Here is a 25,566-nt window from a genome sequence, read left to right on the forward strand (position 1 = left end):
TTTTTTTTTTTTTTTTTTTTTTTTTTTTTATGAAATTTGCAAATATACCCCAGCTTTAACTTAGATTTCATTTAAATCTAACTAATTTAAAATGTATTTTAGGTTCAAATTGCATTTTAATATATCAAATATTCATTAAAATATAATTTAAGTCAAGTCAAATCATTCTTAAAAGTAGTGATTGAGTTGAATTAATCGAATTCTTCCGATTATAGTATTTCGAACACTCTTAAATCAAATCAACACTATTAAAAGTAGACAAAACACCATGATTTAAAAGGACAAGATGGAGATATGATAATTCAAGGATTTAATCAGGAATATATAGTAGCGTTATGAACCCCCCATTTTAGGTCACACTTCAACTTTATTGTACCAATATAAGAATTTCTCTTATTGATGGATCAGATTTGACTACTCAAACATTATATATCTTTGGATCTGAATCCCCCATTTGTTAACTCTCCTTCCACTAATTAATCAATAATAAATTGTTTATTATACATTAATTATTTTCAAAATATTAATTTACACATTATTGCGGACCATATTTTAATTAAATTATTCTTTTTTGGAAAATTCAGCAGTTTCGAATGCCACGTAAATGCTACATTATTCCAATGTCATCTCCTAAATCGGATTTATTTAAACTAACAAAAATATAAAAGTATAAAAGTATTTCTTATAAATATTGATCTCCTATTTATAATTTAAAGATAAACACAGGCATAAAACTTTATCGTGATAGTATTTTCATATTTTCATTTTAAAAAAAATATAATTTTGACACGTGTACTTTAGAAAATATAATTTTGCCTTTTTAAGTTAATTAAAAGAGGGAAAATAGATCGAGGCGGTGAATTAAATGAATGTAACTTTTAGCTTTTCTCCGACGTCACCGACCAGTGGCGAGAGGGTGCCACGTCATGGTTCTGATTTATTTTATTTTTTTCCATTTCTTTTATTGGTGTCGTCTCAACGGCAGGCGTGCCACCGGACATGGCGGTTATGGTTTGATTTAATTATTATAAATCTTCAATAATTACTTAAATTTTCAATAACAAAATTACGTTTCTGCCATTACCGTAGACAGCCTGTCTCCTGAAGATGCAACCTTAATTACCCTTAAAGCAACGACCATAGATCTTTCTCTATTCTCTCTCACTTCCTATCTTTGGTTTTTAATAATGAATCTCAACCGTCCATTTTGTCCCGCTTATTAAATTAGGTTCAAATTAACACGTCCTTACCATTTTTAAATATTATTTTATTAGTTCACCATATTTGGAATGTTAAATGTTTTATTTCGAGAATTCAATCCATTTAGACTACCAAATTTAAACTATAAATTTTAGATTTATTCAAAAGTTAACATTTTTTTATTCGGATCAATTTGATCAATAAAAAATAGAGATACAATCTAACTCAATCTTACGGTATTTTTTAAGATTATTATGAAAAATTAAAAAAAAAACTATTTTATTAGGATTAAAATAGTTCCAGAGGAAATAGTGGCAGAGTTGACACCGGATAAAGAATTAAATTAACCCGAAAACCATAGCATTAAAAAAAATAAAACAGAATTAACTACTAAATGTGTGGTGGGCCCAATCATCTACATCAACATCTACTTCACCTCATGCGCAACCATCCACCTCCGTCCGATCGTTGACTTTCTCTCAGCCATGCTCTGAAGTTTGACCTTTTATCTCCATCCACATTTATTTATTTTCCATAATATTTTATTCATTTATCAAATACAGAGTAAAGACTTAACACCAATAATGGAAATAAATTACTTTTTTATAATATCCATTTTCATTTTTATATTATACTTTAAAAATATTAATATGGGACGATATGATTTTTTATTTTTTTTTGTCAACATCTCGTCTAATACCTTTATTTAGTATTAAACGATATAATATTTATTTTAATCTAACCAAAATCTCCTCGGATAATTGATTAAGGAAACATATAAATCTTATTAATTATTATTATTTTACAAAATTATATTATTTTTCGTCTCAACAATATGATCATTATTTTATCAAAATGTACAAATCATATAGGGTACAGAAGCATATATTATTTTTTATTATAAGAGTCAAGTCATTTTTTAGCTACTTGCCCTCCATATATTACTTGTTGGGGAACAATAGAAAGCTCATTTATAAAATTTTGATCTTAAAAAATTAAATTATTGAGCTTATAGATTATTTAATTAGATTTTTTAGTATTTAATTAGCATTAGGGTATGTGGCTTCCTCTTCCACAATCAGCTGCATAAAAGTTGCTTGGAAAGGTCTTTGCAGATCATCATTAAATAAAATTAAAAATAAAAATAAAAATAAAAAATAAAAAAAAAATCCTTTTTGGTTCTTGGTCCTTCATGATTGTTTCTTTTGATTTCCTTTGAAGTGAAAATTTAGATTCCTTCTAGAGATTCAATTGGAGTTGGGTTCCTCCTAATTCATAATAATAATTTACGCCAAAATGACTAATAGACGTCTTAATTGTTATTAATTGAATTAGGTAAATTTGGTACTCTAATATATAGAGATTCGAGTAATAGAAAAGGCGAGTATGTATGGATGGTGTCAAATGGATCCCAACTTAGAATCTATTTGTCCCTACCGTACATACCAAGTATAATTTTAGGCATTTTTTTTATTTGAATTCCCTCGAAAACATATTAAGAATATTAATGGTTTACATGAAGTGAGGTATGGTTTTTTCCATATAGAATTAGATTCTAGCCATCACCGTGTATGAACAATTCTCTATATATTCTTTAAACTCAAAATTTAATTAATTTTAATTTTAATTTTTATATTTTAAAATTTGGATCAAAGCTTAGAAAAGACCGTGTACACCTGATTCACTTAATTATATCGAGATCAATATCGAATTTGGATCAATCAACTTTGAATGATTACCAAACATGTGATATACCTGGAAAAGGCATCAAACAAGAGGCATTTGGAGTCAAAAATTGTATGGCTTTTGAAGTCCATAAGGAATTTTTGCCAAAATGTTTGCATATGACAACAAGAATCAAAGGCAAAATTCAATCAATAATGTGAGCTATGCATAGAACATGATGTGTGGGCTGTGTTTTAGCTTTTATAAGCAATATGAGAGGTTAAGGACAAAAGTAGTCATAACTATTTTAAATAAAAACAATATAATATAATAAGTGGAATGAAATTTGCCACCTCTCATGTGAATTTGTCTACTAATTCTAATTTAGCTAGTGCCTTGAACCCACATGTTATCAACATTAGGCTTTGACAATATCTCGTGTCCACCTCTTTCAGAGGATTCAGGGACCAATATTCTTACTGGTATACCACCTTGTGTCCATCTTCTTTCAGGACTTGAGTCTCCTCGTTGGCACATCGCTCGGTGTTTGCCTTTGATACCATTTATAACGGTCCAAGCCCACCATTAGTCGATATCTTTCTTGGGCTTTCCCTTTTGGACTTCCCCTCCGTTTTTAAAACGGATATGGTATAGAAAATTTACGCACCCTTATTAAAAAAAATGTTTCGTTCTCCTTTTCAATCAACAATGCAATTAGTTACTTGAAATGGGTATTATAATTTGCAACGGGTAGAAATTTCATAAGAAATGGCGATGATTGAGTTGCCCCACGGTCCGGTCGCTTCGTCATGCTTTCATAAATCATGTTCAGCTGAAGCCCAGTTGAAGTGTGGACCATTACCCACACCTATGAGACCATCCATTTCTTTTTTGCTATCTAATCTAATCTTAACTCATGCACTTACGGGACCATTGCTGTACCATATTCCAATTATCTTGGGGTCTATTACTCCAACTTGTGTGGTCACTCAATCCCCTTTACTGGACCATTTTCTCCACGTGACGTACTTATTGGTTATTGTAGAGATAGGTGAAGCGTCGATATTTATAACAAATAATATCTAAACTATGCCTTTGACTTAGTTGTGTCGCACACCACCTGTTTGTGAAAATGCCAAGCTGAAAACCTCAACATCAACAAGGCTGATTCCTCTCCCTTTCTCGGTAATTTTCCATCACTAAACCTTCAATTTCCATTGTGATATCATTTTATTTGCCGAAAGGTGTTTGATTGAGAATGAAACTTCTAGGAATGGCTGAAATTATAGTCAGATTCGGAGCTTCAAATTAATTTTCTTTGTGATGGAAGCCCCACTTCTGAAAAGAAAGAAAGAAAATCCCGTTGTATGCATGTGTTTTTAAAGATGGATTTGTAAATTCAATCGTCTACGACATGGGAGACCCACTTGTGCAATTATGGTGATATTATAAATCATGACGCCACTTGGGGGACATTGAATTCATTTCTTCCAAAACGATGCTGTTTCGAACTGTTTCACCCACTCCAGAGCCCCAAATAAGACAATTGCAAGGGCTTGCTGTTGTTTTCTTAATAGGTATCTCTTATGAAACTATTTTTTATGACTTGGGAAAAATGCTTCATCCATTTCCCATATTTGGGTTTTGCTTTTGATTACAATGAACATCTCTTGTTTATAGTGTGAGATTATCAACTAAGTTCGAATATGTCTTTAACACGATTCTGGTCCAATAATCTTGGTTGCTTGTTAATGTAACAGTTCAAACTCACTGTTAGTAGACTTCTTTTTTGGGTTTCCCCTCGAGCTTGGTCGTTTATGAGTGTAACAGTTCAAGCTAGCAGATTTGTTCTTTTTGAACTTTCCCTTTTGGATTTCCCCTCACGTTGGTTTCTGGTCCTCTTTGTACTTTCCCTTCTAGGTTTTTCCTCAAGATCAGTCGTTTATTAGTGTAACTGTTCAAGGCTACCGTTAGTAGATATTGTCATTTTTAGACTTTCCGTTAGGGAGAAGTTTTCACACCCTCATAAAGAAATCGATGTGTGATCTCATAATTCATCCCTTTTCCTTATAATCCACCAATTTCAGGGTCTAGTGTCTCGTAGTTAGTCAAGCTCACTTGTAAAACAAAATTTTATACCGAATGTTATACCAATACATTTTTTATGTATAGTATCGAGCATTGGCTCCATCTCCAACTCATCTGATAATGAAGCTTCCTTGCTGCCAGGTATGATTTTGTTTTATTTCCTTCTTTTTAATATGTAATTTTTTTTATAATTTAATTTATCCTGTGAACAAATTACAGATGGATGTGGTGGTGCTACTTTCATTTTTTTTCTTAAAATGTATGCTTTTAATTTATTAAACAGAGCTATATCATTATTTTTAATTCCATCGGTCTTTATTAATTGTGAAAACAAAGTAACTTAAGGTCCGGCCCAATAAGCCATTTATACTGTAAGCCCACATAGAGCCAACCCAGCCCAACTTCAAAAATAGCTAGCCTTTTTTTTATTATTAATTTTAAATTGAGACCCAATTAGCTAGCCTTTTTCATTTTTTTTTTATAAGAAAATATTTTAATAACCAAAACATTAATAAACTTATAAATAATTATATATAAAAATTTGCAGATTTGAATGATAAATCAAATTCAAAATTTAAAAAACGTTTCGTTGAAATAAAAGATTGTAGCACATGTTCGATTTTGATTCTTATCTTAACATATTTAATTATTTGGAATTATAATATACAAAAAAATACAAAATACAAAATCACTATTATTATTATTATTTTGGGCAAGTTGCGTGTGAGCAAAAAATAACAATCGAACGCCAGCAAATATACTCGTCGTTTATGGGAGCGCTGAAAATGACACGTGGCGCTATTTGGCTTCTGAAATAATAAAATTTCCAAAAATAACGAAAGTTCTATGCACCCGGCGGTATTTTCATGGTTCACGTGCTTGTCGCATGCGCCAACGGGAAACTTCTAGGAAAACCACTATTCAGGACACGTGTCACATTCGTAGCAGAAAGTTACGGTGAAGCGGCACGTACATGTTAGTATCTCCCAAAGTATGAGGAGATTAAGTTGTAGAAACGTGTCAATCGTACTGTGGTCTAGGAAGGAGGTTACGGAGAAACGGCATCCAGAGGATAATCTCTGAATTTAAAAAGTGAAAAAGAAAATCAAATTTAGATTTTTGTAATTTATGATTTGAAAATATAAAAAGCGTTCGGAGTTGGACTTGCGTGCCTGTCACGAGACCTACCGTTCTCTTGTCGTCTAGCGTTTATTTTCGTCCCTTTTTCAGAATATTTGAAATTATGGAAAATGAATTTGGATTATTTAAAGAATATTTGTGATAATTTTGGCCTTTTTTAATGAGGTCAAAAAGGTCATTTGAATTAGTTTATATTTTCCATTAAATTGATTATTAAAAAAAAAGTAAATAGATAATTAAAAATAAATAAATAAATATATCATCTACTAAAATCGGGTCATGTTGATGATATGTATGTATGTATGTATGTATGTATGTACTTGCTGTAGCCGGCTACGAAAACATGTAACCGAAACAGCCGGTAAAAGTATACTGTCTAGCCCACGCGTCTCTAAACGCCAAATCGCCACGTGTCCGGTCTTATCCGTTCACAGTTTTCCCCCCTTTTAAATCGCTACCAAAGGTAAAGCAAAAAGCAACACATCCATTTCCCACTCCTCTCTGTCTAAAAAAGTACTTTCCGATCATCTCTCTCCAAAATGGCGACTAATCTCTTCACTTTTGCCCCCACCAGCATCCGTGCCTGTGCCTCCTCCGCCGACCACAACCGCCGGAAAACCTCCTCCTCCTCCTCCAATTGGTGGGCCCCGGTCTTCGGATGGTCCTCTGAACCGGACTACATCGACTCCGCCAACAAGTCCAACCCTAAAACTCCAGCCGACGGAGTTTCAAAATCAGATCCAGAGACGAAATCGGCGAGAAATCGATTTTCCCCCGGCTGCTTCACGGAGTCGAAGGCGCGACAACTTCGCCTGATGACGATGGAAACGGAATCATTTCACGATGTTATGTACCACTCAGCAATCGCATCTCGCCTCGCTACCGACTTCAAAAGTCGCGGCGATTCCTGATCTCCGCCAGTACCTGCGGCCGCCGATTCCTCTTATCTACTACATGTAATTATGTCTAATTGTATAAATTAATTGTCAATTCCAAGGATTAGGAGTTGTATAGTATTTTCTTTCCTTTTTCTTATGGTTCTGGCATTGTTCTTCCACGAACAATTATCGGTTCGAGAGGTGTTTGTCGAAGAAAAAAATGTTGAAATAATAAATTTGGTAGATTAGTGACTAACCATCTGCAATATTTTATGTATAAACATCTTTTCATTTTGGATAGGACTGAATCTCTTTGAGTGGAAGTCTGAATTATGAAACGGTGGATGAACTGTGAATTGGGCTCCGCCTGTCCACCATGACGTGACGCCTAGCAAATGATTCAACCACAGTATTTAATTAACTCATTAAATATTAATTATGTGATGTGATTACCTATGTAATCATCCGCCTCACCATTTTATCTACAAATAATTTACATATGAAGTTCATATTTTGGTTGATTTCAAAGTACTTCCAATTTATTTTACATTTAAATTAAACAACTTTGAACTATTATATTTTATAAATTTAAACTATTCGCTTTTTGCGTTTTAAAAAATTATATAAAGAAAATATTTATTCGTTATTTGCGTTTAAAAAGTTATATAAAGAAAATATTTACATATTAATAAGCATATTTTCAAATTATTAACATAAATGATTAAAAACGTTTCTAGAACTTACTAAATTATTTTTAAAACTAAAGAATTATATCTATTAGAATTTTAATATTATAAATTTTTTAATTTTGAAAAATGTTTAATAAAATTTTTAAATATCTTTTTTTGTTGAAAAAAAATTATGAATCTATTTGATATAAAAATAGAAAAAAAAAAGTCGAACGGTGGACTTTTTTAGTATTAAAAATCTATTAGAATAAATATTAAAAAAACTAAATATATATTTTGCAACAAAAATAAAAAAATATATGCTTTGGATGAATAGTTAAATAAATAAAAATATCGTATTTTATAAAAATATATTTTAAAATTAAAAAGTTTTAATGACTAAATCTAAACTAAAAAGAAAAAAAACTAAGAATATAGTTAATTTTGGATCCATACTTTATTTTAATATTTTCGAAAATTTTTAAAAAATCATTAATGCTGTTAATTTTTTAAAACTTTTAAATATTTTATTAACAATTTTAAAATTTTAAACAAGTTAAAAATACTTATTCTTGAAAACAAAATTAATAACAATTTTATTTAAAGTTATTAGAAAGAGTAGTCTTAGAGTTTTTTAAAAAAATTTAAGGATATTAATGAAAATATTGAAAATTAAGTAATTGTTATTAATTAGCCCAATTAATCGATTATTTTTCGGTGGGTCAGAAATAGTAAAACAGCGTTCCAAAATTTGAAAAATCACAGAAGATTCAATTCGATGGAGAAAAGCAACGGTGGAGCGTGATCTGACTACGAATCCAACGGTCAAGAAAATAGCGTCACTTGAAAGCCAGCACCGCTTACCATATAATAAACCCTCGTACTCAACTCTCAACACGTCTTATAACCTAAATCGCCGAACCGATTCCTTCCTCTCTCTTCGCAATTTCATTCGACGCATTCTCATGGTGGGTAGTCTCTCCTAGTCTCACTTCTCGATCTGGTTACTTTTCTGAGTACTTATTGATTGGATTTTGTGGTGAATTACACAGGCTTTGCCGGACCAGAAGACTGTTGATTATCCGAGTTTCAAGCTTGTGATTGTTGGTGATGGCGGTACTGGTATGTTCTGTTTTCTGTGTTTGATTTGAGAACAATAATCAGCATCATTTCGTGATAGCAATGTATCATTTAGGACGTGAAATAGTCTTTGCTAGCCAGTAGTAGTAGTTTTAGCTTAGCGTGAGAAGAAGAGAGCTTAAAACTTGAAAGTGTAACAATGCCGTATGATTTGAGCAGAGATTGACATGGTAGTGGATTTTTGTTCTAAGAAGAAATCTATGCTTTATTAGAGTTTTAACTTTTTGTTATAACTCGAAAGTCGAAAGGTATTCTGAATTAATTCTCTTAAGAGCATATATAATCATCCTAAACTTATTAATATTTTTGGTTTAGATATATTAAACCGGAAATTTGTCCTTCTTCGTTATTTTTTATGCCTTGTTAATGAGGCTTTTTGATCGGTAACAACAAATAAGAAAGATATTAGAAAAGAGACTTAAGAATGTTTAGGGTATCGGATTTTGTTAATCAAGGGTATTGGAGTTTGTATAGTTTCAGTTCGAAGGATCTTCCTTCGTCAAGTTGCATTCATCTAATACTTGACACTTGAAATTACGAGTATGATTGACCATGTTATATTGCGCAGGAAAAACAACTTTTGTGAAAAGACATATCACCGGGGAGTTTGAAAAGAAATACGAACGTAAGCATTTTTGCTAATCCTTTTCCATTTTATGGTTTATTCACTGTTAGGGCTTTCTTTAAATAAATAAAAAACTCTTATATGAATTTGTTCTTCTACTGTTTTTCATGAACTTAGCAACCATTGGCGTGGAAGTGCACCCTTTGGACTTCTTCACAAACTGTGGAAAGATTAGATTTTACTGCTGGGACACTGCTGGGCAGGAGAAGTTCGGTGGTTTACGGGATGGCTACTAGTAAGTTAAAGAAATTGGTCTTTTATTCTTTTGGGTGTATTTTTATGCTCTCAGGTTTCGATATTCCATGTTATACTCTGTTTGCACAATTCCATATTTCTAGTTGGAGTCTGTTTCGATGATCATTTTCTGTATTTCTAGTTGGAGTCTGTTTCAATGATCATTTTCCCTCTTAAGTAGGCCTCTACTGTTTATTTTGAAAATTAACTGAAACATACAAAACTAATTGTATCTGGTTCATCTGGCTATATTGTTGAATTTTCAATATTCTCTTGTACATTTGATCTGATAGATTATTTTATCTTGACTACCTTTTTGGGTCTTCTTTGAGATCTTGTTGTGGGTGTGTTATTCTATTTCCATGATAGGCTGTCAGGTTTGTTCTGATTTCAATATTCTCCTAGCGCTGAAAATCCTAATTTTATGTCTTAATCCACGATTGCAGCATCCATGGGCAATGTGCAATCATCATGTTTGATGTTACTGCCAGATTGACTTACAAAAATGTTCCTACATGGCACCGTGATCTTTGCAGGTAATTTAACTATTGTTTGTATGAAACTATCTTATATGAATGAATTGTTGCATTGTCAGGGAACCCGCTTACCATTTGTTTACTTCTAATAACCTGCAGGGTGTGTGAGAATATTCCGATTGTTCTTTGTGGAAACAAGGTCGATGTGAAAAATAGGCAGGTGAAGGCCAAGCAAGTCACATTCCACAGGAAGAAGAACCTGCAGTACTATGAAATATCTGCGAAGAGCAACTACAACTTTGAAAAACCATTCCTTTACTTGGCCAGGAAGTTAGCTGGGTAAATCCAGTTCTCTGTTTACTCTGGATTTCTTGTTTTCTTTAATGTGGGAACTTTCATGACAATGGACTTTCTTTTGTTATGGAAATCCAGGGATGCTAACATTCATTTCGTGGAGTCTCCAGCCCTGGCTCCTCCTGAAGTACACATTGACTTGGCCGCCCAGCAACAGTGAGACTTTCGCATCCCAAGTCATTACTACTAACAAAAGCATTCACATTCGTTGGAGTAATCTATATAGATGTTGCTTATTTTGTGCAGGCATGAAGCTGAATTAGCAGCAGCTGCCAGCCAACCTCTTCCGGATGACGATGATGATGCTTTCGAGTAAAAATGGTCAAAATCATTTGGTGAAATGATGCCCTTTGCATATTTATTTTCTCCTTGGACCCCCGAGTGAGATTTTTTCTCCTCGCTGGGATTAATAGAAGAGAAGGAAATAAATAGGTGGGGGGGCAGGGTGTGACTGAGGATTGAAACTTGAATTTTTGAAAACGGTAGTTTTCCTCTCCGGGATGAAAGAAATTTGTGGTGTAGATGGTTGGTTTTTGTTGAGATTATCGATTAATAGAGCCACATGACTTTTGATGACTCTTCATTTTTCAGAATTTATCTATCGAATGCTTCACTATTTTATTTGTGTGTATTCAATGCGTTTCCTCATGTCTTCTCTGGTGTCTTCTCTGGTTACATGGTTTCCAACAAAATTCGGGGTTGACGTGTTGATGAATGAAAAGATATTTAGTTTTTCGTTGGTGTTGAAATAGATAAATTTAAGTTGTTATAGCATGAATGCTTTGAAGAAAACGTTTAAAGCCCCTAGGGTAAGTGGAACTTGGCCATCTTCCAACAAGCAATGGCATCCCAGCATGTAAAACCCCAAAAGCAGCCGTCGTGGTATTGGCACGCTATTGGCTAGTTAGGCTGTTGGGTTGAGTCAGTAATGCCCATCCTTGCCTAGCTAGGAGGCCGAGATTATAACAGATTTAAAGTCACTGAAACTCAATCCTCCTCCGTTCTGATATATGTATGTACTGGAATGCTCTTCCACAGCCCTATAAATAGTTTGTGGGGATCCGATTTAAGGAACAACTTGAGACAACATTCTCGGTTGAAACGCCCACATCACCTTGTTAACATAGATTTCAAATGCCACCTTGAACGGTAGAGAATGAGTTTTGGTGGGATAAAGATGTCACAAGATAACACGACACTTGGATCATCATGGTAGCTGTCAAATCTGTGAAGAAATAAATGAATTTACGATTGGACTGATTCAGGACACTTGTTTCATAACTGACTTTACAAGACAACCGAAGCTCTAATGGCTACAGATAATCACTTCGGGAAGGGAAATGGGTTGTATTTTTTAGATTAATTCACAGGCTTTGTATTCTCTGCCCAAGCGTCCGCAGAACGTACAGAACAACCCTGCCAGGCAACGGCTTAATAACTTAACCCCCACACCTATCGTTAATAATTAACAATTTTTCTGTTAATTGAGACACAAATTAAGAATCAATCAATTTCGGGGTCCAAGAATTAATCTGAGATAAACCACACACGTCAAATTGAGTGAAAACCTAACCCCAAAAGATGAAAAGAGTAAAACAAACACAGATCAAATAGAGAAATGATGCATAATGAACTTTCATAGGAGGCCATGTGGCCCTATAAACCAACCATCTACACCACGAATTTCTTTCATCCCGGAGGAAAACTAACGTTTTCAAAATTCAAGTTTCAATCCTCAGCCATACTCTCTGCCTACATAGTCTCTTCTCTTCTGTTAATCCTAGCAAGGAGAAGAAAAAAAAAAAAAATCTCACTCCGGTGACAGGAGAAAATAGATATGCAAAGGGCATCAGCACAAGATGATCGACCATTTTTACTCAAAAGCATCATCGTCATCATCGGGAAGAGGTTGACTGGCAGCTGCTGCTAATTCAGCTTCATGCCTGCACAAAATAAGCAAATTGTAGATATGGATTACTCCATTGATGGTAAATGCTTTCATTAGTCATGACATAGGATGAAGAAATCTCACTGTTGCTGGGCAGCCAAATCAATGTGTACTTCAGGAGGAGCCAGAGCTGGGGACTCCACAAAATGAATGTTAGCATCCCTGGATAGCCACAAGAAGAGAAAGTTCATTGTCATGAATGTTCCCACATTAAAGACAGAAGTAATACAAAGTAATCCGGGAACTGGATTTACCCAGCTAACTTCCTGGCCAAGTACAGGAATGGTTTTTCAAAATTGTAGTTGCTCTTCGCAGATATTTCATAGTACTGCAGGTTCTTCTTCCTGTGAAAGGTGACTTGCTTGGCCTTCACCTGCCTGTTCTTCACATCAACCTTGTTTCCACAAAGAACAATTGGAATATTCTCACACACCCTGCAGGTTAATAAGTTAACAATTGAAATATTCTTCCCTGACAATGCGCAACAATTCATTCATATAAAATTGTTTCATAAAAACAAAAGTTAGATTACCTGCAAAGATCACGGTGCCATGTGGGGACATTTTTGTATGTCAATCTGGCAGTAACATCAAACATGATGATTGCACATTGCCCATGGATGCTGCAATCAAGGGTTAAGACACAAAATAAGGAATTTTCAAGGTAAGAGAATTGAATTCAGAATAAAGAGAAATGACAGTCCATCACGAAAATGAAAGCCACAATAATAGTCAAATATCAACTAATCTATCAGATCCGATGTACAAGAGAGCATTGAAAATTCAACAATATTGCCAAAGTTATGCAACTTTCAGTTAATTTCACTACGTATGAGGGAATATCAACATTGCGCAGCAGAATGTATCGGGGAATATAGAAACTTGGGAGCATAAAAATATAGCTTAACGAATAAAGGACCCAATTCTTGAACTTACTAGTAGCCATCCCGTAAACCACCAAACTTCTCCTGCCCAGCAGTGTCCCAGCAGTAAAATCTAATCTTTCCGCAGTTTGTGAAGAAGTCCAAAGGGTGCACTTCCACGCCAATGGTTGCTAAGTTCATAAAAAACAGTAGAACAAATTCATATAAGATATTTATTTAACGAAAGCCCTAACAGTAAATAACCCACAAAATGGAAACGGATTAGCAAAAATGCTTACGTTCGTATTTCTTTTCAAACTCCCCGGTGATATGTCTTTTCACAAAAGTTGTTTTTCCTGACCAACAAAGAGTCAATTCAATCATACTCTAATTTCAAGTATTATCAAGAATATCTCGACAGTCTTCAAACTGAAGCAATACAAAACTGGATTAACAAAATCCGATAGTCTAATAATCCTTTGTTGTCAACGTTTTAAATTCTCATTTCCAAGGCAATGTCATGAGTTTTCAAGTTTTATTAGATAAACAACAAACAGTGACAAATGACGGATTTCCTGATTAAACTATTCCAGCCAAAAAGATAAAAAAAAGTCCAGGTGATTTATATGTGCTCGTGAAAGAATTAATCTTGAATACCTATCGACTTTCGAGTGTTAATCAAGATTAAAACCGTAGACAAATTTTCTTCTCAGAACAAGAATCCAGTACAATCAATCTTTGTTCAAATCATACGGCATTAACATAGTTTCAAGTTTAAAGCTCTCTTCTTCTAACTCCAAGCTGAAACACTAGTACTACAAGCTAGCCAAGATCATTTTACGTCCGAAATGACATACTGCTATCACCATAAGATACGATACAGCGATCGCAACTGATTACTGTTCTCAAAGCAAACTCAGAAAACATAACGTACCAGTGCCACCATCACCAACAATCACAAGCTTGAAACTCGGATAATCAACAGTCTTCTGGTCCGGCAAAGCCTACAAAATTCACCACAAAATAGAATCAACAAATACTCTGAAAAGAAACCGGATCAAGAACAGATGAAAGAAAAAATAAGAAATAAACAGATCATCGAAGTGAGAATAAAAGAAACAACGCACCATTGGAATGCGTCGAATAATGGAACCGCGAAACGAGAGGAGGGAATCGGCGATCTTAGGTTAAAATGGGTTGAGAGTTGAGGGACGAGGGTTTATAGGGGAAGCTCTACGGGCCTGGCTAACAAGAATCTATTTGTTTTAACCGTTGGATTTGCAGTCGGATCAAGCTCCACCGTTGGTTTCTTTCGTTGAATTGAATCTCGTGTGTTTTTTGAATTTTGTGGCGCTGTTTTACCTTTTCCTGCCCCCACGGAAAATAAATTTGATTTTGGTATTAATTCAGTGGATAAAAGCAACGGCGGAGAGGGACCCGACTGCTAATCCAACGGTCAAGAAAGTAGCGTCGGTTGAAAGCTAGGCCAGCATTGCTTGCCCTAGAAACCATCTTCCTCAAATCTCGGCCCATTTCAACCTAAATCGCCGATTCCTTCCTTTCATTTCGCTTTTCTATTATTCGACGCATTCCAATGGTGGGCAGTCTCTCTCAGTCTCACTTTGATGATTAATTTTTTCTTTATTTCATCGGTTCGATTACTTTTCTGAGTATATTCTAATCTCTCTTCTTTTTTTTTTTTGCTTCTATTTCATGCTGAATTTCATAGGCTTTGCCAGACCAAAAGACTGTTGATTACCCGAGCTTCAAGCTTGTGATTGTTGGCGATGGCGGCACTGGTATTTCCTTGTTTCTGAGTTTTGTTTTACAATAATTGTCTGCCGCGACATCCTGCTGTATGTATCACATCTTAGAGTTGGATATTTAGTCGATGCAATGGGGGAATGGTTCATTTCTGTAGGTCTTATAGTTTTGAATCGATGTGAAATGGAAAATAAAAAAAAAAATACTTGTTTTGAATTCATGAGATTGGACAGTAGTAACAGTTGATCAACGAGGACAATTGTTCTTTTCTGTAGACGTTATTGTTTTGAATAGATGATCAATCATAATGTCAGCCTTTTCTATTCAATGGTATATGTTCTACAAGATCTAAATTAGTTTAATACACACGAGTCTCTCTTAAAGTTATTGGCAGCATTGTCAAAGAAAGATGGTTGCTTCTTTTGATGTGTTGTATTTCTATCTTTTGTTCTCTCAACTCAATCATGTCTCTACCGCTTTGTCTTGTATTCATGGGCGCTAATGATTGGTTAGCTTTTTACTAGCTGCGAAATTAGATTAGAATTGTACTAATTAGAAGGAAAGCTTAAGAAGAGATCGGGATTCAAGATGAATCTTTTTTATACCCTTTTCAAACTTGTTATTGGGTTCATGACTGAGTTGTACGTATATATTTTTTTTTCCAGGAAAGACGACTTTTGTAAAGAGGCACATCACTGGGGAGTTTGAGAAGAAATATGAACGTCCGTGGTTTGGCATTTTGTGTTTAATTGGATGGTTTATTCTGTTTATTGTGCTGTCTATGTACTTTCTTTTCAATTGTATTCATTTTTTCATGTTTTCTATGAAATCAGCCACCATTGGCGTGGAGGTGCACCCACTGGACTTCTTCACAAACTGTGGAAAGATTAGATTTTACTGCTGGGACACTGCTGGGCAGGAGAAGTTTGGGGGTTTGCGTGATGGATACTAGTAAGTTTGGTGGTTTGCCTGATTATTCTGAACATGGATTGAGATTTATGGGGCTAATTGTTTTTATTGTTTATTTTGTAATCTTATTGAATTTCCAAAGTTCTCTTGATCCGATACATTCATTTATCTTGATTCCCTTTTTTTGAACTGCTTTAAGCCTTTTTGATTTGTTATGTTTTAGTGATAAATGGTTTCTTTTTTCCATGATGAACTCCTGAATCAAATTTCTTCCTGCTATGGTTTATATTTCTAATGTAATGTTCTTTGTCCATGATTGCAGCATCCATGGGCAATGTGCAATCATTATGTTTGATGTTACAGCCAGATTGACATACAAAAATGTTCCTACATGGCACCGGGATCTTTGCAGGTGTTTTGAGATTTGTTTGTAGATGTTAAGGAATTTTGCATTAACAGGGCACCCTCTGATTTCTTCATTAAATTTCAGGGTGTGTGAGAATATTCCCATTGTTCTTTGTGGAAACAAGGTTGATGTGAAAAATAGGCAGGTTAAAGCCAAGCAAGTCACATTCCACAGGAAGAAGAATCTACAATACTATGAAATATCTGCGAAGAGTAACTACAACTTTGAGAAGCCATTCTTGTACTTGGCCAGGAAGTTAGCTGGGTAAACTCAGTTGCCTGCCTGTTTGCTTTTTACTGTTATCTTTAAAACGTGCGTTCACTACTCATGACGACAATTGGTTTCCTTTTCTTATGGTGGTGGTTACATCTGTTAGCGATGCTAACATTCAATTTGTGGAGAGTCCTGCCCTTGCTCCTCCAGAAGTACACATTGACTTGGCTGCCCAGCAACAGTAAGACTTTTTTATCACAACTCATAACCAATGAATCATTTACTGACATTCTTTAGAGCAATTCAAATTCTTATATGGCTTGTTTTCTGCAGGCATGAAGCTGAGTTGGCGGCAGCTGCCAGTCAACCTCTGCCAGATGACGACGACGACGCATTCGAGTAGATACATGGTTTGATGAATATCTGGTGATTTTCTTTATCAGATATCTATATTTTCTCTTTTTTCCAGCCGTGTGATCGTGTTGCTAGGATTGACGATAGGCAATTGGTGGGCTGGATGATGTGGGTGTGGGTAGATATCTGAGTTTTGAAAACGTGAAGTTTTCCCGGAACAAACAGAATTTGGTGTCAATGATTTGTTCTTTTGTGAGTTGTGTATGGATTAATGTTACTGTTATGGATTAGATGTTACAATAATTGAGATGAGTTGATTCCGTTCTTCAACCTTGTGTTCACCATTCTTAATGTTCTGATCTGTTGACATACTCTTCTAGGCATGAGAAGTATATATTAAACTAATATCAAGTTATATTGTATTAGTTACTAAGTGTAGATATTAGTTATATTGTATTAGTTACTAAGTGTTTTACACGCTCACGATATAAATCCATATTTAATTTATCCGTGGCAATAATTTATTATAATAAAAAGAAGGGTATATGAATGAACAATGAGATTTGTTTTCTTTCGTGAATATCCAAATAATTTTTGTGAGATTCAACTATTTCTACAGCATATTTAACATTCTTGGGAGCATGGAACCAACCATGCTCTGTCCAGTTTGCTGTCAGTAGGTTTGCTTGTGGGTGATCTGATGCTGTAAGCATGATTCTAAAATAGCGGATTATAATGTTTATAATATGATATAATGGCCTCGATTTTGGGTTTAGAGTAGTCTTGTCTGAATTAAAATCTAATAAATTAAAGAGTTTCGTTATAGCTCGAAAGATACAACTACTTTAGCGATTAACGAACAAAAGATTGACGCGTGGACTCTAACTCGGCCTAAGTTGTTGCAAAAACAAGCAGGAGGCACCCCCATAACATTATGAATTGTCCCTATCCATGTCGGTCTCAACCAAACATGCCCCCATTTCCATTGGACTACGCTGCTCTCCTCATTATCTTCATTTCCCTACGAGAATCCCTCCATTATATCTCTGTTCCCTTTTTGTTTTCCATGAAACAAATCCCACACAGTAACAAATGATTAACTAAACATCGACTTCAACCAAAAGTAAGGGCATGTGAGAAGTGGCATCACAGCCCGCCGGCATGTCTAGGAAATGTAGGGAGAGTTCTAAAACGACAGTGTCCATTCCTGTAATGGGGGCCTGCGTGGCTGCTTGCTTGTTGCTGAAAATGAACACAATTAAGCTCCAACAAAACACCAAAAGAATCGAGTGCCTTTTTCACTGTCGGTTGGCTGTCGATTGGGGCCCAAACCCCCCTGCTTGCCTTTCCCTTCTCTGTCCCTCTTCATCTCCATTTTTCTAGTTTCCCTCTCAGTGTTTAAGCAAATTTGTTGTTTTGAAGTGATATATCTTCCAATCTCTTCTGCCAAACCGACAGACACCCACTTTCGTGATAGAAACCAAACCCAGATTCTGGTTCCTCCATTTAAGACGCAAAACCAAATGAATTTAGAAGGGAAAAATGGGATGCAGGGCTGTATTTCACGTAAACTGGAAACAGGACATGTTCTACGCTTTTATACGATGAGAAGCATCCATTTGGAAGGCCCCTGTTTTTGTCTCTGCCATTTTTTACCCAATTCGATTCCTTTTCGTTTTTTTTGGCTGTTTTTTCCCAGAAAAATCTTCCGATTTCATTCAATTATCAATCACTGGTAGGTTGGTTGAAACTTGCAAGATGATGATGATGATTATCTGGATTCTCTTGCTTAAAAAAAAGTACTTTTTTTTCAGGTCCAAAACATGAAATTGGAAGGTTTTGCCATTGTCCTGTTTTTTCCAACTTTGAAAACAAAACAAGAGGATGAAATTATTATGGTTCAGTTAGGAATCCCTTAAACATTATACATATCCTTCAGGGACTTACTCTAACAGGGTGAAAATCCACGTTTATACGAAGAATTAGAGAAGTTGAGAGACTCTCAGTTAGCTAAGTTTTTCTTTACAGAATCTATTCGTGTGAGATTGCACGTCCGTGGGGGAGAAACGAAACATTTTTTTTAAGGGCGTAGAAACCTATCTCTAGCAGATGCACTTTAAAACTTCGAGGGAAAGCTCGAGAAGAAAAGCTTAAAGAGAACTGCATCTATCATCGATGAATTTGAGTTGTTACAAATGATATTAGAGCTAAATAAACTAGGATGCTAGCCCAAAGAAAGATGAATTGTGATGTCCCACATTAGTTGGGGAGGAGAACAAATCACCGTTTATAAAAGTGTGAAAACCTTCTCCTAGTAGACGCGTTTTAAAGCCTTGAGGGGAATGCGAAAGGGAAAGCCTAAAGAGGATAATATCCTAGCGGTGGATCTGGGTCGTTACAAATGATATTAGAGCCAGATACCGGACGATGTACTAGCCTTCTCGCTGTTCCCGAAGGGGTAGACACGAGGCGGTGTGCCAATAAGGACGCTGGCCCCAAAGGGGGACTTAAGGGCGGACCCACATTTGGAGGAAGGAAAGAGTATTTCACGAGAAGAACAAATCACAATTTATAAGGGTGTGGGGGTGGATTGTGATGTCCCACATAGACGCGTTTTTAAGTATGGAGGGAAAGCCCAAAAGGAAGAGACCAAAAATGATAATATCACTAGCGGTAGATCTGGGTCCTTACCTGAATAGAAGGGGTGTGGAAACGGAACATCATTGAGTAAACTCAACAGAATTTGAAGGAATAATTCATATGACAGTTAAAAGCCTTAAATTCAGAGAGAGATTTTAACTGAAAAAAGTGAAAAACAGAGGAGGCTCGAATTGCAATAAATCAAAGTTGTGGGAATAGAACGAATTAATGCATTTGTTTTTCTCTGTTTTTTTTTTTTTTTAATATATATATATATATATATATATAAAAAAACATTATCAGTGTCAGAGTTTGTTAAGTTTGGTACCAAAAAAAACATGATCTAATTTCCCCTTTTTCCTTTATTCAATTTCCATTTTTCTGTTAAATAATCGATTTTTTTTATTATTATTTTTTTTTTTTTTGCTATATATCCCAATTTCAATTTCATGAATTTCAAATTTAAAAATGTTTCTTATATTATATGTTAGGATTAAAACACATTTAATATTTTGTAAATACTTAGGGAAAGTTAATACTATAATGATTTATTTATTAAAAAATTAATGCTTCCCCACAATTAATTAGTTAATTAATTATTTAATCTTCATAATTATTAAAAAAATCTTGCTTCTCCACTATTTGATGTGTTTAAAATTAAAAAGAGAGAGAAAAAAAAAACAATGATTGGGCGTAGAAGGGTAGTTTAGTAATAAGGACAAAGAAAACAAGGATCTGCTGCATCTGCCAAACCATTAAGTTGATGTAACCAAACACTTTCCGATTTCGACCTCCATCATTGGATGACACGTGTCTTAAAGTGATTTGACATCCCTCTTTTACTCCTCTTATTATCATTATATTTTTCAAAATATACAAAAGTTAAAAAAAAAAAAAAAATACAATTTCTCTTATGCCCTTACCATTATTGAGTTTCTTAGAAATATATCATTTAAAATATTCCTTATTATTATTTTATTTTTTAAAAATAACAATAAATTATTTTCTCCCCTAAAATTTGGTGGCCTTCAAGTCTTTATAAAAACAAAAAACAACAGAAATTTGGTCCAATTAAAGCAATGCATGAAGGGTGAATTTTGAATAATTGAAACTCTCCTAAGTTCTTGTTGTCTTTACTGTTCGATTCATATCTAAAATTAAAATTTGATATCTATATGAATCTTATTCTCACTCGATCACTGATTTCTCCAACCCTAATTATGTTTAAGACATTGAACTTTAATGATAATGGAAAAGATTAGGTTTGGTCATGAGCAAAACTTCCAACTAAAAAGAAACGAGATATTACGAAACGAACAAATAAGATTAGATCGAAAGAGAAATGGAGAATAGCGACATAATAGTAGGGAGACAAAAGATGAGCCAAGTTGTGTGAGGTGCATTGGGACAAAGTTTAGGGGGCGGATGGGTTGGTGCTGTGGGCACCCATTGTTGGGTGGTGGGTCAACTAAACCGTATTTCCCCACATAAACCTCATACACAAACTCCCTCTTACATAGACGCCGTTGTTCCCATGTGAACCAATTTAAGAGCAACCTTCCAAACACATTATCATGTTTTTGGAACAACAAATGGGTTTGTGGGAGAGAGACACACCTACACACATTTCTATCATTCCCTTCAATGTTTTTATGTTTTAAGTCTTAATTCGTCGTGTTTTTTTTTTTTCGAAAATGTCTATTTGAATTGAATATGATATTGTCTATTTTGAACTAAAAAAACATACTTTAATTCAACACAACACAGCGCTCTCGACTCTCTAATAGTACAATATTGTTTGCTTTGAGCATAAGCTCTCGTGACTTTGTTTTGTGCTTCCTTAAAAAGCCTCATACTAATATAGATAGTATTCCTTGATTATAAACACTCGATCATTCCCTAAATTAGCCAACGTGATATTTTCATCCAACACCTCTTCTCAAACAAAGTATATGTCTCCCCTTAATCAAGGCTCGACTCCTTTTTCTTTTGGAGTCTGGAGTCTTAGTCATTTTTTACTATGGTTTCGAGGAGCCTCAACTCCTTTTCTTTTGAAGTCTTTTGTTCGACATTTGAGGATTCTATTGACATGACTAAGTTTAGGACATAACTCTGATACCATGTTAGATAACGCAACTCTCTCCATTGGTATGAGGTCTCTTGAGGAAGTCTAAAGTAAAGTCACAACAGATTATGCTTAAAGTGGACAATATCATACTATTGTGTAAAGTCGTGTTCATTTAACAAAATCTAAAAAAAAATATCTAAACTTGATCCGATCCGATCCAATCCATTTGAACTGACACAGGCAGTGGACTTTGTGGGTGCCATAGAAATTATAATTCTGCAGATAAGTTGGCTCATTTGGCTTCTTTTGTGTGGCAGCTTGTGGCCGATGTGTGGTGCTTTGTCATTTCGCACCGACTCACCCCTGAAAAAAGGGTCAGTTTTTTTGGTGGAAAACCTTAGGTTAATTGAATTATGTCACATAATCAATTTTAGAGTATAGTTTTAATTTCTTGATTTGAGTATGAAATCTGTCATTTTCAGCATTTACTTAAACATGGGTGTAATATAAATTAATACAAAATTAGATGTCGTACCATTATATTATTGTCATTTATTTTACTCAATTAAATTATTCTATAGATAAACATAACGTATATTTATATTTATATACTTTACTAGACGAAAAAAAATATAATTTATTGTTTTTATCTTTATAGATATAAAACAAAACAATTAAAAAAAATTAATAGCATTATCATGACATTATCTTCATAAGGAAAGTTTATATTATTAAATGAAAATTTAAAAAAGGAAATAAAATTCACCACATAATTTAAGGGAAATGTTCCATCCAATATCCCATCATCTAACCCTACTATATACATACATATATATATATATATATATATATATATTATTTTGCATGTGTGAATGTTACCATGCATCCCATGTATTAATATAATTATTTTAATCTCTTTTATATGCATTAATTTGGGACGGAGCAATTTGCTCACGACGTTATTTTTAAATACGATCGAAATAAGGTTCTGATCTCATAAGAACGATTAATTTCAAAATCACCGAAAGCTCTCATCAGTTACAATCAATATGCTGATCGCTTCGTCTGCCTATAAAGTTAAAATCTCTAGTAATCGGGATTGATCCAAAGCTATTTGTCATACTATAAACAAGAAAGTTTTCCAATACTATAATAGCTACATGAACGGTAAAAAGTTTGCAATAAAACCGTTGACCCTGAGATTTGCAATTGCGGCCCCTACGGGGGTTGGGCTTGTTGGTGTTTGTGGGTTTTGTTTATTTAAGAGGCAGAAGAGAGAAGCTAAGCAAATTAAAGGGGAGAATGAAGGAGGAGTTGGAATCAGCGGTGGAGGTGCCATTTGGGGTGGCGGCGGCGGCGGTAGTGGCGGCGGCGGTGGTGATTTTGGGTGCAAAAATGGGGTTGGTGTTATGGTGGAAGCCAAGAAGAATGGAGAACCACTTTCTCCGGCAAGGAATTGGAGGGCCTCGGTATCGTTTCTTTATTGGTAATTTCAAAGAACTGGTTTCCATGATGGCGGCGGCTTCTTCCCATCCAATGCCCAAGTTCTCTCATAATATTCTGCCACGTGTCCTCTCCTTCTACCATCACTGGAAGAAGATTTATGGTACGTGCGAATATTCTTCACTTTTTTAGTTCGTTCTTAAAATTAAGCTCGTTATTTGTGTTCGGGATTGCATTTTAGGCTCTACGTTTCTGATCTGGTTTGGACCCATTGCTCGAGTGGCGGTGTCTGACCCCGACATGATCCGAGAAATCTTCATCACTAACTCCCATTTGTACGAGAAAAACGAAGCTCATCCGCTCGTTAAACAGCTCGAAGGCGACGGTCTCCTCACTCTCAATGGCCCGAAATGGGCTCTCCATCGCAAAATCATCTCCCCCACTTTTCACTCGGACAATATCAAAGTAACCCTCTAATTTCCTTTTTTTTTTTTACAATAATATATGTCTTAACCAGTTGAGTTATGCAGTTGTTGATTCCCTTGATAGAAGAAATCATAGTGGAAATGGTACAGAAATGGTCGTCCATGGCAGAGGAAACGACCTTGGGTGGGGTGGAGATTGATGTTTTCGATAGCTTCCAAACACTAACTGAAGATGTCATAACGAAAACAGCGTTCGGTTGTAGCTATGAAGATGGTAAAGCGATTTTCAAGCTTCAAACTCAACAAATGATATTAGCTTCAGAAGCTTTTCAAAAGGTCTTCATTCCTGGCTATAGGTAAAATTAGCATTATAATTTGAATTAGAATTAGAATTACCCATTTATTTATTTAATATATATTATATATATAATTATCAGATTCTTACCGACAAGAACAAATATGAAGTCGTGGAAATTAGAGAAGGAAATAAAGAAATCATTGATTAAACTAATCGAGGGGCGAAAACGGAATTTTGAAAAGAATTGGGCAATTAATGAAAAAGGACCAAAAGATTTGTTGGGGCTCATGATCCAAGCTTCCATTTCTGTCCATGACATCGTGGAAGAATGCAAAAGCTTCTTCTTTGCTGGCAAACAGACCACTTCCAATCTGCTGACGTGGACTACTGTCTTGCTGGCTATGCATCCACAGTGGCAAATTCTGGCACGTCATGAGGTCTTTACCATCTGCGGTCCACGTGCCCTCCCCTCCCCTGATGACGTTTCCAAGTTCAAAATTGTAAGCCCTTCTTTATTTATTTATTTTTATATTAAAAATGGTAATAATGACGACTTTTATCTTATAAAGCCCAACATGCATTTTAATAAAATAATTGAATTAAGTAATACATTATTGAGCGAATTATCCAAAATTAGATTAATACAAAATATTATTTGTAATCTAATTTAGTGTTTGTTTCTTGGTGGCAAATGATTGGATGTGGCAGCTGAGCATGATACTAAATGAATCCTTACGATTGTACCCACCCACCGTGGCTACAATCAGACGTGCAAACGCTGACATGGAGCTAGGTGGACGAATGATCCCACGTGGCACGGAGTTTTTGATTCCAATCCTCGCCGTTCATCACGATCAAACTATTTGGGGCAACGATGCGAGTGAGTTTAATCCAGAGCGATTCTCGGATGGAGTAAGTCGAGCTGGAAATCATCCGGTTGGGTTCATTCCATTCGGACTTGGGGTTCGGAATTGCATCGGCCAAAATCTAGCAATTTTGGAAGCAAAGTTGGCAATGGTGATTATACTTCAACGTCTCTCGTTTCGATTGGCTCCTACTTATCAACATGCACCGACTGTCCTGATGCTTCTTTATCCACAATATGGCGCTCCCATTCTTTTCGAAAAGATACCCTTAAATTAAAATTACTAGGATGGTCAAAATTAACCACAGAATTATTAGTATAAGATCGTGAAACGGCTAACATATAGGAAGTTTCAAGTATCTCATAATAACCCGATTAAAGGTTGGGATTAGAACTTAATCCATGTTTAGTTATTTATCAGTATACTTCCTCATAGATGTTACAGAGTTTTGGTTTAAATCTCTCTGTCTCTGTCTCTGTCTCTTTTTGGTTCGGCATTATCTGATGGGACTTCCTGACTACTTCTTCCGAACTTGAAAGAGTCAAAATTGTTTCGATGCGAACTTTGAGTTCCTTGTGAATACCCAAATAGAGGATATGCTTAGTTTGAATATCAGAAGATGAGAAGAAGGGTGTTGGAAGGAGACAATTATATTATCTGTTCGTAAGTGTGTGTGTGAGAGAGGGAGCAAGACCACATGGGAATGTCAATCAGGAAGAGTTGGCTAATGAGACAATAGCAGAGGATTTGGTGGAGCCCCATAAATGCTGGTGCCCTTTCCTTGTAGGGCTCACCTGCTGTTACAGATGGGGCCCTCTAAAAAGCCAAGGCCGTGTTGTTCTTGGATGCAGTCTACAACTATTGGCTACAGATTTTACCGATGATATCATGTTTTATCGATG

At 35.1% G+C, this 25,566-nt stretch overlaps 5 protein-coding genes across 5 annotated transcripts; 4 read left to right on the plus strand and 1 right to left on the minus strand.

Annotated features, from left to right (window-relative positions):
- The first annotated feature begins 6,550 nt into the window (after nt 1-6,550).
- Nucleotides 6,551-7,271, plus strand: LOC111485309. Its single transcript, XM_023132139.1, has one exon. It carries the CDS (start codon nt 6,633-6,635, stop codon nt 7,002-7,004), a length of 372 nt encoding a protein of 123 aa, XP_022987907.1. The 5' UTR covers nt 6,551-6,632; the 3' UTR covers nt 7,005-7,271.
- A 1,125-nt stretch (nt 7,272-8,396) lies between these two features.
- LOC111485271 (GTP-binding nuclear protein Ran-3) lies at nt 8,397-11,116 on the plus strand. Its single transcript, XM_023132084.1, has 8 exons — nt 8,397-8,607; nt 8,692-8,761; nt 9,348-9,404; nt 9,522-9,639; nt 10,085-10,174; nt 10,274-10,453; nt 10,547-10,624; nt 10,715-11,116. The coding sequence occupies exons 1-8, from the start codon at nt 8,605-8,607 to the stop codon at nt 10,782-10,784; spliced, it is 666 nt and encodes a 221-aa protein (XP_022987852.1). The 5' UTR covers nt 8,397-8,604; the 3' UTR covers nt 10,785-11,116.
- A 944-nt stretch (nt 11,117-12,060) lies between these two features.
- On the minus strand, nt 12,061-14,562 carry LOC111485272 (GTP-binding nuclear protein Ran-3). Its single transcript, XM_023132085.1, has 9 exons — nt 14,406-14,562; nt 14,213-14,282; nt 13,578-13,634; nt 13,352-13,469; nt 12,949-13,038; nt 12,671-12,850; nt 12,501-12,578; nt 12,337-12,411; nt 12,061-12,248 (listed from the first exon to the last, which is right to left on the minus strand). The coding sequence occupies exons 1-8, from the start codon at nt 14,406-14,408 to the stop codon at nt 12,342-12,344; spliced, it is 666 nt and encodes a 221-aa protein (XP_022987853.1). The 5' UTR covers nt 14,409-14,562; the 3' UTR covers nt 12,061-12,248; nt 12,337-12,341.
- A 157-nt stretch (nt 14,563-14,719) lies between these two features.
- LOC111485273 (GTP-binding nuclear protein Ran-3-like) lies at nt 14,720-17,254 on the plus strand. Its single transcript, XM_023132086.1, has 8 exons — nt 14,720-14,875; nt 15,008-15,077; nt 15,708-15,764; nt 15,876-15,993; nt 16,274-16,363; nt 16,442-16,621; nt 16,734-16,811; nt 16,904-17,254. Exons 1-8 carry the CDS (start codon nt 14,873-14,875, stop codon nt 16,971-16,973), a joined length of 666 nt encoding a protein of 221 aa, XP_022987854.1. The 5' UTR covers nt 14,720-14,872; the 3' UTR covers nt 16,974-17,254.
- A 5,550-nt stretch (nt 17,255-22,804) lies between these two features.
- Nucleotides 22,805-25,076, plus strand: LOC111485166 (cytochrome P450 734A1-like). Its single transcript, XM_023131917.1, has 5 exons — nt 22,805-23,238; nt 23,317-23,540; nt 23,606-23,856; nt 23,938-24,298; nt 24,507-25,076. Exons 1-5 carry the CDS (start codon nt 22,935-22,937, stop codon nt 24,939-24,941), a joined length of 1,575 nt encoding a protein of 524 aa, XP_022987685.1. The 5' UTR covers nt 22,805-22,934; the 3' UTR covers nt 24,942-25,076.
- The last annotated feature ends 490 nt before the right edge of the window (nt 25,077-25,566 follow it).

Source organism: Cucurbita maxima, unplaced genomic scaffold (genome assembly GCF_002738345.1).
Source record: "Cucurbita maxima cultivar Rimu unplaced genomic scaffold, Cmax_1.0 Cma_Scf00010, whole genome shotgun sequence".
NCBI lineage: Eukaryota > Viridiplantae > Streptophyta > Magnoliopsida > Cucurbitales > Cucurbitaceae > Cucurbita > Cucurbita maxima.

Bases quoted from the DNA above. Each gene is read 5' to 3' on its own strand.
- LOC111485309 (XM_023132139.1), top strand. From the start codon at position 6,633: ATGGCGACTAATCTCTTCACTTTTGCCCCCACCAGCATCCGTGCCTGT.
- LOC111485271 (XM_023132084.1), top strand. The intron at 8,762-9,347 runs GTATGTTCTGTT...TATATTGCGCAG, and splicing joins TGTTGGTGATGGCGGTACTG to GAAAAACAACTTTTGTGAAA. The intron at 9,640-10,084 runs GTAAGTTAAAGA...CCACGATTGCAG, and splicing joins GGTTTACGGGATGGCTACTA to CATCCATGGGCAATGTGCAA.
- LOC111485272 (XM_023132085.1), bottom strand. The intron at 13,039-13,351 runs GTAAGTTCAAGA...CCTTGATTGCAG, and splicing joins GGTTTACGGGATGGCTACTA to CATCCATGGGCAATGTGCAA. The intron at 12,851-12,948 runs GTAATCTAACTT...ATTAACCTGCAG, and splicing joins TGGCACCGTGATCTTTGCAG to GGTGTGTGAGAATATTCCAA.
- LOC111485273 (XM_023132086.1), top strand. The intron at 15,078-15,707 runs GTATTTCCTTGT...TTTTTTTTCCAG, and splicing joins TGTTGGCGATGGCGGCACTG to GAAAGACGACTTTTGTAAAG. The intron at 16,364-16,441 runs GTGTTTTGAGAT...ATTAAATTTCAG, and splicing joins TGGCACCGGGATCTTTGCAG to GGTGTGTGAGAATATTCCCA.
- LOC111485166 (XM_023131917.1), top strand. From the start codon at position 22,935: ATGAAGGAGGAGTTGGAATCAGCGGTGGAGGTGCCATTTGGGGTGGCG. The intron at 23,541-23,605 runs GTAACCCTCTAA...TGAGTTATGCAG, and splicing joins TTCACTCGGACAATATCAAA to TTGTTGATTCCCTTGATAGA. The intron at 23,857-23,937 runs GTAAAATTAGCA...TATAATTATCAG, and splicing joins GTCTTCATTCCTGGCTATAG to ATTCTTACCGACAAGAACAA.